The following is an 18,838-nucleotide window of genomic DNA, read 5'->3' as shown; positions in this document are numbered from 1 at the left end:
AAGAAGGCAGGCAGCCAGCCCTTTGCCTGCCCAGGCAAAGATGAAGGAGATAGAGAGGATGTGATTAAGATGAGTGATCGGGCAGATGGGAACTGGCAGCAAGAGGCAGGTAGTTTTGGTGGTATGTGGATGGAGAGGGACTTGAAAGAGATGTGGGCATCTGATAAAGAAGGGAGAACATTACGGGCAAGACAGAAGACACAGAAGAACCAGGGAAGGAAGCAGCACTCCTGCCTTGCTGTCACACTGGCAATGTCTTAGGACCCAGCATTCAGATCAAGGCAGCCTTGCAGCAGACCAGAGAGCCCAGCCCAAAGAAGTGCCCCATCCTCATACTAAACGACATTTCATGTCACAGACCCATATCAAGTATACAAAAGGCTACCTCATTGGAGATCTCATTCCACTTCATCTTGCACATCTCACTGGAAAAGTCCTTGAAGGCAACTTTGTCCCAGTCCAGGTGGGATTCGGTGGTTTTGAACTTGCTGCCATCATTGGAGGGCAGATTGTTCTTCATGCACTCCAAGAGGGTGAGCATATCTTCCTGGGTCCAACGGTCTGCAGGAGGGGAGGGGAAACATATACTCTGTATATCATACATTACATTTGGCATACACTAGGGATACTAAGGTTCATCACCAAGTTGCTTTTAGCCAATGAAATCATCTGCTCAGCCTGCAATACTATATCCACTTACCTGGGAGTAAGTCCTGTCGAATTCAATGCACCTTATTACTAAGTCAACATATTGTTTAAATATAAAATTTAATTAAAAAACATGCTTATTGCAAGAGCTTAATGTACAGCTATTTTCAAGGATCCTAAAGAAAGCAACATTTTATCTCCCTAATTAGAATATTTACCGTTTTGTACGCAAGAATCTAATTGCTCTTTTTCAAATTTGGGTTGTGTCAAAATTCGCAGGAGTATGAGGATGCTTATATAATGATGCACAGAGAGGCTACTTCTGCCTCACCAAGCCTTAGATAGTGGGGGGGGGGAGGAGGAGACCCTGCATAGATGGCAAACATCATATTCTCAAGAAAAGACTAGGAATGCATGAGCGAGGTAATAAAGTATTCTTGTATTTAAGCACTTAGCCTGGTAGCCACAACCAGAAACTGCCATCAGGCAAGTAACTAGGGTGGCAGAGGAGAGATGGACAGCTCTGCACCAAGTTAGCTAAAAAAGAAAAACTCCTTCCCGCATTCCCATCTGGATAGAAATTCAGTAAGCTAATTCATGAGACTTCTATAAAGGATTTACTTTGTCCGGCAATCAATTTCTTTTTTTAAAATATGCAAACTAGAACAAGCCGTGGCTGGAATCCTGTTCTGCAAAATTTTCTGGCGCAGCCCAGTTGACCCTCCCAGGAGTTCCCACCTTCTCACCTTGGTTTTTGGGGGCCGTCATTTCTAAGTCAGTTGGGCTATCCGCTTCTCCGTTCATCCTCCACCTCTCGGACCCTAGGGTGACACCTCCTGGGTCTGCCCCTTCCAGCTCCCTCTCGCCCCCCTTCACGATGGCGTCAATCACTTTTCACCCTGAAAGCAGGAACGAAGGGGAATTACAGCCTCTGATTTCCCGCTACTGCCCTTCTTAACAGCACCAGCACGTCCCCTCCAAAAACAGGGGGCTTGTTTGCACACAGAATAACAACTCCTGAACTTGAACCTGCGAGTTCAAGTGAGTTTTTTTAAAAAAGAAAGGAGTTTTGATAAAATCAAGGTCTCAACACATTTTCCTTTCACCCTTGGGTAAGTGATTATGTGAACAGTAACAGGATTATCTTCTCTGGTGGATGGAGGGCAAGGTTTCCTGTAGGCAGAGGAAACAGCGGATGTCCAAAGACGGCCACAGGAACATTCTGGAATTCTCTTTCCCTAGAGAAAAGTTGGGCCCTGAATCTTATCATGGCCAACGGCAAGAGATAAGAACGGTCCTCCAGCAACATCTGTCTACCCTTTGGCCTAGAGGATTGTAACAGCACATCTATTCATTGGCGTCAGTGCTGGATTTATGTATAAGATATAGCTTAGGGCCCCACTCTCTTGCCCCCCAAAAAACTAAAGAAAAAAACCTATTAATTGTATTTCAGTTCAACAATTACCTTGATAAATACATATTTTGTTATGTGCAAAGGGCTTTAGATACCAATTAGGTCCATAAATTACCAAATAGCATTTATTCAACACAAAAAACAGCAACCGTTTGTTGACAAAGGACAGCTGGACTTATAAAGGGCCCCATTACCTTAGTAGCTTAGGGCCTCACCAAACCTAAATCCAGCTCTGATTGGCGTATAAATCTGAATTCAGAAAGGAACCCATTTCACAAATGGGGCTAAGTGTCCTAAAAGTTGGGGGTGGGGGTCGGGAATCTGCACAGCTGAAGTAGGTCTCAGCTGGATCCTCTAAACAGAAAAGGCCTCCACTAGGAATGGGAGGGCCCAAAGTGGGATCTATGTCACATAGAAGGGAAATGCAGTGGAATAAATCACAGTAGAGGGATGGGGGGGGGGATTACAGCCAGCGTAGTTTTGAGTTTGGAGTGTTGACTTGGACCGAGGATGCCTAGGTTTGATTATCTACTCTGCCATAAAAGTCAAGTGAGTGATCTCGGGCCAGTTAGCAATTTCTTTTAAAAATATGTAAAACAGGACAAGCTGTGGTTGGAATCCTGTTCTGCAAAATTTTCTAGTGCAGCCCAGTTGATCCTTCCAGGAGTTCCACTTTCTCACCTTGATTTTTTCGGGGTGGGGTGGGGTGGTCATTTCTAAGTCAATGGGCCAGTTAGTAACTTTCCCCCTCCCCTTCAGTGTAACTTTCCTCACAGAGTTGATGAAAGGATAAAAACAAGGTAGCCTACACAGACAGCTATGAAGAAGGGCAAGCGCAAAAGGCAATAGTGGTTAAAAATGGGGAACAGGAGAATGAAGAGAAGGAGGTCACTTTGTGGAGTGTACAGGAGAAGAGAATGAGGGATATGGGCATTAAGTGAGTAGAGAATCCGTATTTTGTTTTGTTTTTTAAGGGCAACTGGCACGCTAGTCCTCAAGAGCGAAGACAGGAAGTGTTATGTAAGGGAAGGGACAGGGGGAGGGGATAGAAACGAAAGCCGAGCGACCTGATTGGGAGGAGGAAGAGATCCCCGGGATTCTGGTTGCAGGGAAGGCAAAAGAAACGATTCGTTTGGCCGAGAAGGAAGCGGGCGGGCTGGAGGGAGGGATCGGCTTCGAATCAAGCCCAAGGATCCCTGGCCAGCGTGGGTGGGGAAGAGAGGCGGACCTGCGGGGCGGGGTGGAGGAGGAGAGGCAGGCCGGGCGAGGGGGTGGGATCTGCGGGTGCCTCTTCTGCGCTCCCTCCCTCCCCTTCAATCTGCTCTTCCGAGGCCGCGCTAGCAGCAGCCAATCTCCGCCGCCGCCGCCTCCCTGCAGCAGAAGAGCCGCAGCTGCTGCTGGTTGCTGCCCCCCTCCTCTCGCTCTCTGCCTGTCTCCAGGCAGGCGGGAGAGCCGAGCCGAGCCGTCGGAGCGGCTGCTGCAGCTGCCTCGCCTCCTCCCCCCGCCTCCGTCCTCTCCACACGCCCTGCGGGCGCCACCGAAGGAAAAATCTAGCCGCCGCCGCCTCGTCTGCCCGATTCCTCTCTCCCGCCCACCCTCGCACATGTATTTTTTTTTTTTAAACCCCGGGACGGGCTCCAGCCCTCTGGCCTTGAACCTCCCTTCCTCCCGAGGGCAAGGAGGAAGGAGGGCTCCACCGAAGCCTCGGTTCTTCGGCAGATCCAGCGCTCCACCGAGTTAGGTCGACCTTCCCGGGAGGAGGAAACTTTGGATCACCGGATCACCCGCTCCCGAGATTTCTTTCCCCCTCCCCGTTCTTCGCTTTGTTGGATTTCTACGGGATTGATTCAAGATCCAGCTCTCTTTCGACACACAACCCCATACGATTTCTCCGCTTTGTTAACAGAGATCACCCTCTTTCCCCGCTGGATCTTGGTTTCGTAAATCCTCGAAGTGCGACCCAGTCCTTCCCTCTAACCAAATGCCTTTACTCAAATTTCTAACTCTCCCCCCCCTTTGTATCCCCAAACCGCTTTCCCGCCGTCCCAGATCCCCAGAGAGACCAGCCACTTGGGAGGGGTGGCTCTTCCCCGCCGTCGGGCAACGTGGTCGAGCAGGCGAGGCTGGCTCTCGCGTTTCCCCCGATTAACTCGCCTTCGATTCCGAGGAAACCGAGAGCAGCCGTCCCCAATCTGAAGGGCGAGGTTGTGGTTTCCCCCCAAATCCTGTACCCGCAGCGCGAAGCAACGGATCCCGCGCCGTCAGCCTCGGAACAGGCAGCGACCCCAAGCCCGGTGCGCGCGTGGAGAAGGGGGCCGCCAGGCGAGTTGCGCGTCTCTTTTTCTCTCCGTCGGTCTCACCTCGTCGAGGCGGTTAAGAAGGCTGAGACAAGCCCGCCTCGTTGTGGCGGCGGCAGGCGCGAGTGGGGAGGAGCAGGAGCCGGAGAGCCGCTGCTGCAGCAGCCCCATCGGAGCCGCTGGTGGAAGGGGGGCGGGGAAGGCAGGCTGGCGGGAGGGAGAAATGAATGCCCGGCTGGGGGCGTCCAGGCAGAGCCGAGGGAGGGCAGCACGTCGTGGCTGTTGCTGCCGCTGCTTCTGCCGCCGCCTCCACCAGCAGCAGCGCCCAGACCCCCGGGGAGCGCCTCCCCCTGCGCGCCTAGGGCGCACGGGAACTCGGCGGAGCCAAAGCCCGCTCACCCGATTCTCCACACTCGCTCCGCAGCGGGGGGCCCCCCGAAAAAAGCGTCTCGTCGGGAGAGAGAGCGAGAGGAAAAGAGGAGGGAGGGACGCCGAAGACCTCGCCTGCATGGACCCACCCTCCGGATGGCGGAGGAGCGCGCTGGCTGCAGCCGGTCGGAAAGGCTGCGCCGACCGAGCTCGCCAAAGGTCCCCAGCGCGCGGGAGGAAAGCGGGGAACAATACCCTTTCCGAAATAAAATCGAGCGGCGGCTTTGGGCTCTCGATTTCGTACAAAGGAAAAGGCATGGGAGCAAAACTACCGCGCGAGGACGGTGGAAAGAAAAGGGAAAATGAGTGCGTTTCCCCCGCCGTCCATTGGCTTCTCTCCCTCTGCAGGCAGCCAGAGAAAGGCGGCGGCAGCTTGGTTGTTTCCACCGCCTCGCCTTCCCTTCTAACCCGAGCAGGGCCCCCTCGGTTCCAAAATAAGCCTAAACCATGGGCGGGGGAGAAAGAAAAAAGGGGGGTCGAGTCTCTGAACCCCCGGATTGTACCGCCTGGTTATTTCTGCCCCTGCAGATCGGCGTGCGAGAACCCGCCACCGCCTGCCTTCTCTCTCGCCCTTCCATGGCCGAACGCGGCGGCCTCTTTCGCCTAAGCGAGCACATGGAAGGCGGAAAGGGGCTCCGATCCGCTTCCCCCCACCGATGCCCTGCTTGATGGAAAGGGGGCGCGCCCCCAAAACACGTTTTTCAAAAAAACAAACCTGATCGGTTCTCAAATATTGAATATATTTAAAAATAACACCAGTCTCCTCCCTCCCAAAAAAATGTGTTGAAGCGGGAGGGGAAACCCCCCGAAATAATATTTTCTTTTTTAAAAAAAGATGCACCCCGATAAATGAGCGGAAGCCCCCATTTTTTCAGCCTTACCGAGGACCCAGGAGACGCAGGCAGAGGAGAGCAGTGACGGTGGCTGCTTCCTCCGAGCAGCGGCCGCCTGCTTGTCTTCCTCCGCTGCCGGAGCTCGAGGAGGGAACAAAAGCGCCTCCCTCCAGCCCCAGATGGCGGAGCGCAGCGTCGGGTTAATGGCGAGCTCCACATGCGCTCGCACTGCCGCAAAGGCAGCCCCGGCTGGAGGCAGCGTCGCCTCGGATCGTGCCTGCTTTCCCCCCCTCCCCCTGATCCGTCCTTTACCCACCACCCACCCTCCTTTGCAACGGGGGGCTCCATGCCGGAGCTGATTCGAGGGGAGATTCGGAGCCCCCTTCTACGTCTGCAACCTACCTGCAGATCGGAAGGCTTTTGGAGGAAAGCTCCCCCTTTTTTTCCTCCCCCCCCTCTTCTTTCCCGGGCTCGCTTTAGCTGGGAAGCGTTGGTTGAATGCACGCCAGCTCTGCAGCGCTGGCCCCGGGCGTGGACTCGCTCCAGTCCCCGCAGAGAGCTCGCACTTCCCCCGCCTCCATCGCTCTGCTTTTTTCTTCCAATCAGCCGGTCTCTTCGGCTCCCGGATCCTTAGGCAACCTCACAGCCTTTCTTCACAAGTCCCCACTTTTCCATCTGCTCCCTAAACGGGATTGGGAAAATGGAAGCATATTTTTTTTCCCGGGGGTGGTGGTCCGATCTCTCTCGGATCTCACCAGGTTGTGGATCTAAGTGTCTCGGGGTGTGTAGAGAGAGAGAGTTCTGTGTGTGTGTGTGTGTGTGTGTGTGTGTGTGTGTGTGTGTGTGTGTGTGTATGTGCGTATGTTTTTATTGCTCTCTGCTTTTGCAACACTGTAGTCAAACGAGAAGAGGGAGGAGGGGAAAGGGAAAAAAGAAAAGAGAGGAGGGGAAAACCTTGCATTTGCCACAAATCCTCTTCGCTTGGCGCTTGTAAAACGATCACAAATCACACGCACTCGATTTTAATTCCTCCTGCGACCTCCCCTTTCTTTCCTCCCCCACCTTCAAACGATTGCATCAAGAGGGCGGGGAGGGGGGGACAGGGAAGCGATCCGAAATAAATTAAAAAATAAAAACTCGGAAGGAGCAGGAAATAGCTGCAGCGAAGGCACTAGATTATTTCTGAGAGCGGACATATTTTTGGCAACAAGCGGCTCCCCCCCCCCGAAAAGGTGCCAGTTTCCCTGCCTTGTAAACAACGGGGAAGGGAGGGGAGGAGGAGTTTGTGACTCCCTGTTGGGTATTATTGACACTAATCTCTGTGTTGTTTTCTAGCCGTTGCGTGGAAATGACACTCGTCTATAGATTTTTACAGTCAAATGCCAGGCTTCATATTTTTTTGTTCTCCCTCCCTCCCTCTCTTTCTCTATAATCTAATTTTTTCCAGCTCCACCTTTGTTGTTAAGGGCGTCATCTCCGGCTGCAGCCAATCACCTGCTTTCAGGGTTGCCTGTCAAATTAACGCCGATTCCAATACGCAAAAGCGACTTTTACAGACAGACCCGAATGCAATTAGGAGTTATGGGTTGGAGAGGCGGGGAAGGGGTCAGAGGGAGCTAATCAACGCGCCCGCCCTCGCCTCCCCCTCCCCAAGCAACCCGCGTTAAAAACGGGCCACCGCGGATGAGCGGCGCTCGTCTGTTCTCCGTGATGTTTTTCCAGTTGGAACCGGGAATAATTTCTCCGCTTCCCGGGATCTCTGGGATAGGGAGGCGTGTGCCTCACGTCTGCCTGTCTCTCATACAGAACATGGAAGTATGTTCTAATGAGGGGAACACATTAACAGGTAATTTATATTATAAGGATAAGTTTTGGAATTTAAAAGGCAAAGCAAAATGGCAAACCCCCAAACCCATTTTGAATCACGAGACCCATCCATTTGGACCCTTCGCTGCCCACCCTGAATCGTACTGCGTTTTGCTTTTACTTCCTCCATTTTCCCTAGCTGTTGGGAATGAGCAAGTGTGTGGAGATTTGAGCATCTGTGCAGTAGCTTTTAAATATGTACCTGCACATTTACTGCAAACTAAATCCCAGTCAGTTCAAGGTAAACTTTCTGCCAAGTAAGGGGACACAGAACTGTAGATTTGGCTGATGACCCTGACCTCTTTGTACCTACTGTAAAAGGCTGACAATGCAGTTTGCATATGTCTACTCAAGATGCGTGCTCCACTGAGTTCAATGGGGCTTACTCCCAGGTAAGTGTGGTAAATAATGTAATATATATGTTACAAACCGTTGTAACAAAGTATTTTTTGAGATAGCAACTTTTGTGCATGGATCAAGTTTTATAGAGGGCACTTATCGTATTTATGATTAATTTGTATTCATGCTTTTAATGTTTTTGTTATGTTTTCTAATATATATTTGGAAAAGCCCAATGCCATGGGAATACATACGTATTGGTTGTCATGAGTGTGACAGTAAAGATAATAGAAAAATAGAATTGTAGAGTTGAAAGGGGCCCCTAGCATCATCTAGTCCAACTCTCTTCAATGTGGGGCTGGAACCCATGAATTTGAGATTATGTCTCATGCTCTGCCCACTGGGAACTGAGCTATCCCAGCGGCATAAGATATTGCTCCCATCTCCCTCCTCTGCAGCAAATCGTTTGGTTATCGTTGCTTTGAGAATATTCTGTTATGCTGCATTTTTGCCATTTTACGGAGAGCAGCTCATTTTTGCTTCTCGCTTAATTTGCTGCTAAATGTAAATTCTGTTGGGAGTGGGCTTGCTTCTTCTACCCTTGTCGCTTTACCACGTTGCAGATGAGAACACACAGGCTGCCACGTGGGCATCCCTATAGTATACTGTATAATGCAGCATGGGTGAGGAAATGCTAGGCCGGGGACCTCAGGCCTCTTCTATAGGCCACACCCCTCACCATCCTACTTCCTACCTTCCTTGAATGTTCTTGCCTGCCTGAAATGTGTCCGTAAGCTCTGATAATGCATCTTGGCAGATTGGGTGGGGAATTGAGAGGGGGGTGTGCTGCATGTTCATAGAAACTACCCTGGTGTACAAAGGTAAATTTCACATCTCTGGCTCCTCACACTTTGGCCTCTGGCCCCACCTACAGCTGCCACATGGCTCTGGGCCATTTTCTCAGACAGGAGCAGGTCCCCGAGTTTGAAAAAAGGTCTGCACCCCAACTGTAAAATAGACAGTGATGGATTTTTCAACACTTTGTGTACATAGCAATAAACTTTCTGCTGCACTTATGTGTGGTGAGGTTTGCTGAGTGCTTTCTATCACTACCACCCCTACTTCCATTGATGAGGCACTGCTCAGGGCCAGGGGCAACATGTATTTATTTATTTTATTAATCTGTTTTTACATATATAAGAAAACATTTTTTTTAAAAAAAACGTCCACATACAGGTAAACAAATACCTGTGTGGATGCTCATAATGGACCTCAGGTTTCCTGAATTTAGGGAAGGTGGGGAAGTACTAATTGAGGAGAGCTGACAGCAACACACACTGCAAATGCGCCCCATCAAGCTTCACCCACTAGTGTAGATGGCAATTGAGAGTGCTCAGGTGTGGACGGAAGTGGACACAGAAAAGTCTGGTCTGTGCAACTCGTGCACATTTAGCAAGCCGGTTTGTATGCAGCCCTTTTGATAGTTTGCTTCCTACTGGGGACTCACATGACTGAATGTTCTCCCATACATAAATGTTAACTTGCATGTGATGGACTTAAATGTCGGTGGAAAAGCAAAGTCAGAAACTGCCCTGCAGAATTTCTTTTATACGATGGAGCATTCAGTTCTTTGAGCCACACATCCCTTGCAGTCTGACATGGTGCGGCGGCCTAGACCCAGGCTTACCACCTCAAAGAGGGTGGTAACTTCTGTGGGGCAGAAGTTGGAGAAGCTGTGAGCCTCCAAAGGTTGTTAGATCACAACTTCCATCATTCCCAAGTCTAAGGCTGCCATTCTAGCCAGGGCACCACACACTCTTCACCTCCTCTTCCTTTCCTTTTTTCTTTTTTCTTTTTCTTCCTTCAGCCCACCTGCACCACAACCTGTTTCCTTCAATGTACCTGCCACATCAAACTGGACTGCTTTGACTGACTTCCGCTTGCCTCTTAAACCTCAATGATTTTGGCTTAGTTTTCACACTGGTGGCCAAGCTGTGCCTAGACTGTATCCCTTCAGGCGGAAGATGAAGGTTGATATGATCAAATCTCCTCTGTTTAAAAATACATAAATCCTTGCACCCAGATAACTAGCAATTCAGAAATAAGGACAGGTGATAACTCTTCCTCTCTTTTAATTTTCTGGGTGGAGGAAATGCTTTTGTCAGTATCATCAGTCTCCAAGACACACTTCTTTAGTGAGTCGACCACAGAACCTCTGTTCACACAAGAGCTGCAATCCTCAACCCAAATCTCTCCACGGATGGCTGTGCATTCTAGGTATGCTTATTTTGTTTTGCACGGTGAATAAAGCAAAACCATATGTTAATTTTTTTAAAGCCCTCCTCTTTGTGTCCTAGGGTGCCTCCAGATTATCTATATTTTCTAGATGGATATAAAAGCATAAAGGAACTCTGTTTGTGCCTTTAAAGTGGATTAAAGCACTTTGTTGCCCCAGCACAACAAAATAAACTGTAAACAAACCTCTTTGTGGTTTGGAAAGGGACAGGGAAATTAATTGAAAAGTGGGGGGTGAATGAATGATTAGGAGGAAGACCTGTTAAATCACCCTGCAAGCATTTACTTCTAATCACCTGTAAACCAATCAACAAATAATGAAGACCAGACATAGTCTAATTGCCACATAAGCTTTGTGCAAGCAAATCAGGATGGATGCCGAATAAACAGGCCGTCCATAGTAAATTTCTGCATAAAAGCTGTTTACCACACTTGTTCACCACCACGAGGTTGTAGAGTATATATTTGTTCAACTTTGGGACCCCCTCACCTGGAATCTGAAGTGGTAACATCCATAACACAGTTTTTTGTCACCAAAAAGTGAAAACTAGGCCTTAATCTCATCCCTTCAATCAGAGTCTAACTCCATAGTTGCTTCCAGGATTAAGCCCCCTGCCCACTCACCCCACAGCATGGGGGATCCCCAACAACCTTAGTTGCCTCTCCCCTTGGATGCCAGTCCATCTGATTTGCTGAACTCATGACCAGGCTCATTGCTTTGGGGAATTGGCTGCAGCCTTGGCTGCTGGGTTAGCACTTCGCTTCCAAGCACACCACCCCGTAGCCCCCAGGCCTTGTTGTTTGGCCGTAACAGAAAAAAACTACCAATCACATTAGAAAAGGCCTGTCCCTACAAAGACGTAAATCTTTCACCTTGAAGAGTGCTCACATGGACTTTAATAACAATGATAATTGACCGTATCCTGCCCCCCGACCCAGTGATTACCCGAAGACTGGTTTTGGGTTGAAAAGACAATGAACAAGTTGCTGTTTTTCTTAAAAAAAAAAGAAAAAGGTTTATTGCTTTTGTTAATTGTCGTTATAATCAAGAAAACAATTGTAATACAATTGGCTGAATCAATCATCTCTAAAGTCAATCGGAGAAAAATAACATAAAGGAAATGCAGCACACAATTGCATGCAAAGCGCAGGTGAAATCCTGCATTGTATTTTTTTTTAACCTAGCAAAGCAAAAAGCTATTAAAAATGAATTTTAATAAATTACAAAAGCTCATTATCACCAACTTAAAATGTGTACAACAACTAGAGATGCCAACTTTCTTCCTGAGAGGACTCCTGTGCCTTTAACACCTAGATTAAGTGGCAAATTTTTATTTTATTTTTTAAAAAATCAGCCAGTAAAGCTTGCCGTATCACTGCAATGCCATGCTGGAAAAAATGATCCACCTGTTGAGTTTCTGCCTGTCATGCAGCTGTTAAAGGCAAAGGAAACCTGCTAGACTACCCCCCCCTCCAAATGGCAACCCTATTTATAGCAGTGTGGCTTCAGGATACAATTACATAGCCCTTAGAGTTTATGTCTTTAATTAATGTAACGTGGAAATGTCGAACTTCAGCCGACACAAGCTGGTATGGTTAATTCTGTCAAGAAAGAGGGGTCTAGTCTCAAGATCCCCCTTCACACATGCACACACACAGACACACAACATTAACTAATTAATCGGTCTGTTCAATTTACCATTTTGCTCAGATTAAAAGCTGGAATGTGTTTCTTGATTTGTTCCTCCTGAGGCTGCATAAATAAAAGACAGAAACTCCAACCAATGGTTCATCTAATTTTTTGCCTTCTCAACAGTAGTCAGTTGGCTGCTTCTGGGAAACTCACAAGGCATGCCACAAATTGCCCTCCCTTGTAGTTTGCCCTCATTATCTAGTGGTATGCTATTGGTATATTGCCTCCAAAGATGGAGGTTCTCCTGATTTGTCGTGTCGAACATCCACTGATTGTCCTTGAGTCATCAAATCCTTTTAATAATAATAATAATAATAAATAAAAACAACATAACCAGAGCTAGCGTCCATCACTACAGCTTGTGGCAATTAGTTCCATAAATTGGTTATGCAATAGGAAGAAGAAATGCTACCGTTTGTTTCTCCTAATCCTATTGCTAATTGAATTCATGCTAACCAACCCTTAATTTGAGCCCAGGGTTCAGTCCTGGTTTATGCAAAATAGCAACGATGGGCAGAGTACTGCTGGGCATATTGCGACAGCCTTTTGCTTGCAGTGAATCACCACAGTAGCCCACGCATGCCTGGGATTTAGAAAAGTCAGGCTGCCCATTTTTTAAAAAAATTAAAATGTACCAGATTTGTCTGGTCACTTTCTTTTGAGGAAGTAACCACTAAAAACACTATTTATGCTAGAACAGCTACTGCCAGCTCTGGATTCCTGTTTGTCACAACAAGTGAAGTTTTTTAATTATCCTAAATATATTGACGGATAGCATGACATGATTCGTATATTCGAGGGGGTTGTGCATCAGACCAGTGCAAAAGGGTCTAGATCATTTCAACAGACAGGTGTAGCACTTGTTAGCCGCGTGAGGTAGAATCAGGAGGAGGAAGCTACTTGCCTGAGAGCTTATCGTTAGCTATTTGACTTGGTGGTGGTGGCAGCATGTAGGAGCCAGATGAAGGTCAGTGAGGACATATACCTTGATTTAAGGCTGCTGGCTGTTTGAAGAGAAACAGCACCTAGCACACAGCTTTTAGGAGGAGAGTGGAGGATAGGGAACCCCATAAAGCAATGCATGAGATTAGCCATAAATCATTAAGCAGAGCTGCTATTGGCACATTCATGCACCACTCAGACAGGTGCATCTGAGAGTTATTGTAGCTATATGTGTATACTGTGAAAAAAATAAAATATGTACTCTGCATTAAGAATATATTCTGCAAATTTTAAATCTTGTTTGCAGGCATCTGCTCAGCTATGCTTCCCTGATTCAGGTTTTCATATATTTTGGTATGTGTTACCATGCAAGGCAGGGGAGGCAAAAGAGAAAGACAGGACCTGCTGGAAGAGATTTGCAAGCATTCCCTGTATCATGAGGACTAGAATTCCTTTAAAAATTAAAAAAGTTAAAGAATCCCGGGACTCCAGCCTGCAGAGGACAACAGATTCTGCACTTTAAACACACGCCCAGCCCTGGTTATCGTTCTCCATTAAGACAAGCTTATTTTTTGTAGCTAATTCATACTAAAGAGAGCATTTCTCTTAAAGTGGCCTTAATAAGAACATAAAAAGAGCTCAGCTGCCTGATCCAACCAAAAGCCTATGTGGTCCAGCATCCTGTTCTCACAGTGGCAAGCCAAGATGCCTGTAGGAAGCCCACAGCTAGACTCTCCTGCTATGGTGACTAATATTCAGAGGCACCAGCCTCTACTCCTGGTTGCCACCACCAGCCCTTGATAGCTTTTTCTTCCATGAAGAAGTAACATGCTCTTACTTAACGGCAGTGGATGCAAGCAAGGCAGAGCGGCACTAGGCAGAGACATTTCTTCTAGATGATGCCTTCCAGACTTTTTAGCACCATAGTTTTAGTCCAAGTGGGGCAGGCTAGGGGGAATTGCAAAAAAGAGTTAAATCTGGGGGGCAGCTTTCCCTTGAACCTGTTTTTTTTGGGGGGGGGCAATGGACTTCCCCACTGTGCCAGGACATACGGTAACTGATTTTGTTAACCCAACAGTCTTCTCGCTCAAGGAGCAGTCTTGATCCTTCTCCGCAACTGGGTGGTTTTGCCATTCCTCCATATCACGTTTCTAATCTGAGGTGATGGTTGTTGCTTCTTTCCTTTGCCAGGATGTTGACTTTCTTCGCTGTTGTTTTTGTTCTGTGCCTCATTTGTGTGCTCAGAGTTTTCTGACCTAGCATCTCCCAGGTCCGAGAAAGAACATGTCACTTCTTCCCAGCTTCATTTGTGCATCTTGGTCCATTAGCTGTTTGACCCGTCTTGAGGATATAAATTGGATTTTCAGCATTTCTTTCCAAAACTTCATATCGATGTCAGTGGCAGAAGTACTTCCTGCCTTGGGAAGGCCATGGGTGGGGCTTTCTGCACACAACGGATAATGCCTTACACACCTGCATACACACTTGTGTGGAAACACACACACACACACACACACACACACACACACACACACAGCAGTGGGGTGACAGGTAATATAAAAAGTGGAGTCCATGGATGCCCGTCCCATCTCCTCACAATTCTTGCATAGCTTTGATTCCCCCTCGCCCCCAAATACCTTCTAGGGGGGAAAATATATATATTTTCTAAATCTTTGTTAACATTTCACTACAGAACTACAGTGGCTGGTTGAAAAATATCTAAAGCATATGCTAGCTATTTAAATCCTACAGAATCCATGTTTTGTCAAACATGTTATTTACATCTATGGGGTATTTACCAGTATGCCACTTTTGTATACTGATAAACATACATAAGGGGAAAACGTTCTCCAGATTCTGGTTTTGTTTGGGGGTTTTTGCCTGGTGTTTTGGGGGAGGGCTCTAGATTCCTTATCTGTCATAAGGATGCAGCACACTGTGTGCTCAAAGAGGCATCTGGACTTCATCATAAACATCCCGGCCTTCTGTCTCATCAAAATCCACTTCAGCATCATCAGCATCCAACTAGAAGGAAATTTGAGGAGAGATATACTGTTAGAGGTGGTCCAGCAAACAGAGCACTATTCTTGGATCTGAGAAACGTATGTCTTTCGCCTGTCAAGGATGGCTAGGTGGCCTTTGACAGTCATTACACATGAAGCTGTGTTATATATCCAAACAGGCCATTGGTCCAACTAGCCCAATACTGTCTGCTCTGACTGGCAGAGACTCTCCAAGGCCCCAGACAATGACTCCCTTTCCCTGCTGTGCTATCAAGACACAAGACATGTTCTCTTCCACATCTTGTGGTAGAGGATTCCACGGTTTAACTACGTGCTGTGTAGAGAAGTACTTCTTTTTGGTTCTCCTGTATCTCAAACCCTTTCATCTCCTAGCTGTGCCATGCAGAGGAAGATCAATAGTAATGGGCAAGCTATTAGGGACAGGTGGCCTGCCATTAAAAGGTAAAGGCAAAGGACCCCTGACAGTTAAGTCCAGTCGTGAACGACTTTGGAGTTGCGGCACTCATCTCACTTTACTGGCCTAGGGAGCCGACATTTGTCCACGGACAGTTTTTCCGGGTCATGTGGCCAGCATAACTAAGCCACTTCTGGCGAAACCAGAGCAGTGCACGGAAACGCCGTTTACCTTCCTGCCGGAGTGGTACCTATTTATCCCCCCCCTCCCCGTCGCAGAGATTTGAACCACCAACCTTCCGGTTGGCAAGAGTGGTTTAGACCACAGCGCCACCCGCAAATCTTCAATTTGAGGAACGCCTGTAGCATGTCTAAAGCACTCCACAGTTCCTTGGGATATGGTTTGAAAACCACCTCATAAAGCAGAAATGGAGAACTTCCAGGCTTCCAAGCCCTTCAGCCAGCATGGCCAGTGACCGGAAATGATGGGAGTTGGAGTCTCAGCACATCTTGAAAGCCATAGGTTCCCCCTCCCTGGCATGGACAACACCCATAGCATATATGTAAAGCAGATGGCTTCTCCTAAAGGATGCTTGGAACTGTAGGTTGTTAACAGTGCTGGCAGTGGTAGCTTTGCGAGGGGCAAACTACAGTTCCCAGGATTCTTTGGGGGAACAGCGTGCTTTAAATATATGGTGTGGATGTGACCTAATGGGGAAATCCAGGTTTTATAAACAAACATTTCCCACAGGGACCACTCTAAAAATCCCAAGCTGTTCCCCTCCTTCTTCCTATTTAGGCCACACAGAGACCTGAATCTAAACCTCCTGTTGCTCGACGAGCAGGAGGAGCCAAACGATACTTACATACTTGAGTTCAACATTGCTGAAGAAACATGGCAGCAGGTAGCGTCTCACAGGCACTGTCAGGATGAGGAGAAAAGGCAAGGCGAGGGAGGCTGGGGTGGATTTCACTACCCACAGCAAGACCAGGCACAAAATCTGGGTGAAGGTGAAGAGGTGCATCCGCAAAGGCTTTACCTTTAAAGGAAGAAGAGCCAAGAAACAGTCAGAGGTGTCAGCCGTCTACCTGTCTCCCGTCTGACAACCAAGGTCTGTAGACAGATAGATAGCATGGTTCTCAGCCGACAGCTCTGTTGGTAGAGCATGAAACCCTCATGGGTCTGAGCCCCACATTTCTCCATTGCAGGAGGTTGAACGATCCTCATGGTCCCTTCCAACTCCATGATTCTGCGATTCATGAAGCCCAGTTAAACCACTGAAAGTTCAGAAGCAATCCTCCTTTCAAAATAAAATGGCCAAGTCATACCATTCAGTATGCCTCAACCTTTCTCTGTGTGTGCATCTTCCTATGAAGCTGCCAAGCACCGATTGATGCCATTGAAACCGCCTAGCCTGTGATGGTTCACCCTGATTGGCCATGGACCTCCAAGGCCTCAGCACTGCTACCTAAGGCCTCTTTAGCTGAAGAGACTGAACCTGGAAGTTTCTGTATGTGATGCACATGCTGTACCCCTGAGCTACAGCCCCACCTGGGGCTATTTCAGTGCGTTTCTCTTTGCAACAAAGTTCTAAACTGGGATGGTGGGCCTTAATGTTACTTGGAGGCCATCGTCTGCCTCTTCTCACCAGGAAACCTTCCTTCCCCCTTCTCCTGTATCACTGGGCAGCCATGTTGTCAGATGCACTTTTGTGCTTCATTATGACTCCCATGTCTTCTGGTTCGGTTTGAAGGCACAGAAAACAGACTCCAGAACTAAGCCATGGTGAATCCCGTATTGATCCAAGCCTCCAGCTGGAGTTAAGCTGAAATCAGGCCCCTAAGAACTCTACGATTCTTAAAATTTTAGGTTCAAGATCAGAGAATAGAATGGTCAATTGGGAAGGGGGGGAGAAAACTAAAGAGGCTGCAGCTTTTATGGAAACTATATTTTCTGCCACAAAAGTACTTCACTCCCTCTCTTATCCCACGAGTGACTCATTTGACAAAGCAAATATACTTTCTACATGCTCAGAGGCATCCTGAATATTTTTCAAGTTTCAGCTAGAGCCCTGACATTAACACACAGGGCCAGGTTCTACAACTGATCACCAGGTCTACTGAAGCCTTTTAGATATATCCATGACTATCAGGGACCCCATATGATTGTTTCAAACAGTAGGGTTCCTAGCCTGCGGGGATTTATCTGTTTCGTCCACCACAGCTCTCCCTGAACCTCCAAGCATTACTTTTTCTGATCCCCTGGGCTTACTTTTCTAACGTAAGGCACATCCGGGTAGTATTTGGGCGGCTTCAGCATGAGAAGGATTCGGTCGTAAAGCTGGATCCCATTTAGGGATGTCACCCCCATGTACAGGAAGATGCCGAAGAGCACGGAAAGTGGAATGAGCTTCAGGATGGGCTCCATGAAGATGGAAAGGCCTGCAGGCGGGTAAAAAGCAATGGCACATGTTACTTAGGATGGCACGTCTTCAGCTGGAAGGTGACACCAATGAAGCTCTCCTCCCCAAATGGAAGGCACACAAACAACAATCACCACCCAGCAAGCCAACTGTCCATCTGGCTCTCTGTTCTGTCTACCAAGAGTTACAAGTTAAGATACGACACCAGAACTTGATGGCGATAATTAATCCCCTGTTCATTATTTCCCCAGCATCTGGTTTTCAAGATGTCACCAAGCATGGGGGTTGCACCACTTCTTATCATGGCTAGTAGACCTAGTAGCCGCCTCAATGGCTTTATCCAGTTCTTCTCAAAATAAACTTACTCCAGAGACTATCAGAACATGGCAATGAGATCCACGGGTGAATTAAGGATTTTTGAGAACAGGTATTTCCTCAAGGGCATTAAGGATTTTTGAGAACAGGTATTTATGAATTCGTTTTTATTAAAGATATTCTTGTGTTAGCCACTCACCGTAATAATTATCTGTATTTTTTTTTTTTTTAGATCGTATTCTACATTTCAACATTGTACACCTCCCTGATATTTCATGAGATGGCAGTATAAAAATACTTATTTTGTAAGTAAATAGTATCTACTTTGATCCCTAGACACCCCCAAAATTGGAATCTGTATCAGAGGAACTCACCTACAAGAATGGCCACCAGCAAGCCAGTGATCCTTTGCTCCTTGACTTCCTGGACATGGGCCTTCTCCCCTGGGACTGTAGTCTTGGACATCACCGTCAGGGCATTAGCATGTGTGACAGTCCTCACTGTGGTGGCACTGAGCCAAGGCGCGCCGAAAAGGGGTGCGATACCCCCCAAGCCAACAATCAGAAGCAGGTCTAGATGGAAACCTGAACCCTTCACCAGCTTCCTTTCAGGTTTGCTCACAATCAGCCTGAAGAAGAATAAGAAGAAGGGGGCAGGGAGGAAATGAAGAAGAAAGTGGGTTGCGGGTAGCTAAATCCTACACAGAGAGTAGAACCACGGAAATTAATAGTTTACCCATGCCCATTATTTCTAATGGGTCAACTCTGGGTATGACTAGCATTGGACACAACCTAATATTTATTTGACATGATTCTATGACGGATTGGACATCCCAACAACCGTGATATAACTAAGCATTGCTACCAGGTGACAACTCAAAGTGGCATCTGCGTACAGGGACATTGATAGGGGCTGGCTCAAATGTCC

At 47.6% G+C, this 18,838-nt stretch overlaps 2 protein-coding genes and 1 long non-coding RNA gene across 10 annotated transcripts in view; 1 reads left to right on the top strand and 2 right to left on the bottom strand.

Moving 5' to 3' along the window:
- Nucleotides 1-6,371, bottom strand: part of UBTF (upstream binding transcription factor) — a 45,101-nt gene extending 38,730 nt beyond the window's left edge. For 2 of the 5 annotated variants that reach the window (XM_081168984.1, XM_081168988.1), the window contains exons 1-3: nt 6,024-6,371; nt 1,395-1,547; nt 386-561 (exon numbers count right to left, since the gene is read on the bottom strand). In XM_081168984.1, coding sequence (XP_081025110.1) covers nt 386-561; nt 1,395-1,452 — 234 coding nt within the window. In that variant the 5' untranslated portion in view covers nt 1,453-1,547; nt 6,024-6,371. Of the gene's footprint in view, nt 1-385; nt 562-1,394; nt 1,548-4,293; nt 4,426-5,669; nt 5,883-6,023 lie in introns of those variants that run through there. The other 3 variants (XM_081168987.1, XM_081168985.1, XM_081168986.1) reach the window with 3 other exon arrangements.
- Nucleotides 6,372-6,530: 159 nt separating this feature from the next.
- On the top strand, nt 6,531-18,372 carry LOC308572691. 3 transcript variants are annotated; one of them, XR_014001837.1, is made up of 3 exons: nt 6,531-7,467; nt 9,694-10,103; nt 18,248-18,372. It is a non-coding gene; the product is annotated as an uncharacterized lncRNA (long non-coding RNA). The 3 variants fall into 3 exon arrangements; XR_014001838.1 differs by having other exon boundaries at nt 18,144-18,255; XR_014001839.1 differs by lacking the exon at nt 18,248-18,372 and having other exon boundaries at nt 9,694-12,126.
- SLC4A1 (solute carrier family 4 member 1 (Diego blood group)) overlaps nt 13,357-18,838 on the bottom strand; it is a 41,144-nt gene continuing 35,662 nt past the window's right edge. For both annotated transcript variants that reach the window (XM_081168983.1, XM_081168982.1), the window contains 4 exons: nt 18,286-18,539; nt 17,446-17,615; nt 16,040-16,213; nt 13,357-14,781 (listed from right to left, as the gene is read on the bottom strand). In XM_081168983.1, coding sequence (XP_081025109.1) covers nt 14,701-14,781; nt 16,040-16,213; nt 17,446-17,615; nt 18,286-18,539 — 679 coding nt within the window. In that variant the 3' untranslated portion in view covers nt 13,357-14,700. The remainder of the gene's footprint in view (nt 14,782-16,039; nt 16,214-17,445; nt 17,616-18,285; nt 18,540-18,838) is intronic.

Source organism: Podarcis bocagei (assembly GCF_964188305.1).
Source record: "Podarcis bocagei genome assembly, chromosome: 13".
Taxonomy (NCBI): Eukaryota; Metazoa; Chordata; class Lepidosauria; order Squamata; family Lacertidae; genus Podarcis; species Podarcis bocagei.
The sequence above is the reverse complement of the archived record's forward strand: the minus strand, read 5'-3'. Positions and strand labels throughout refer to the sequence as shown.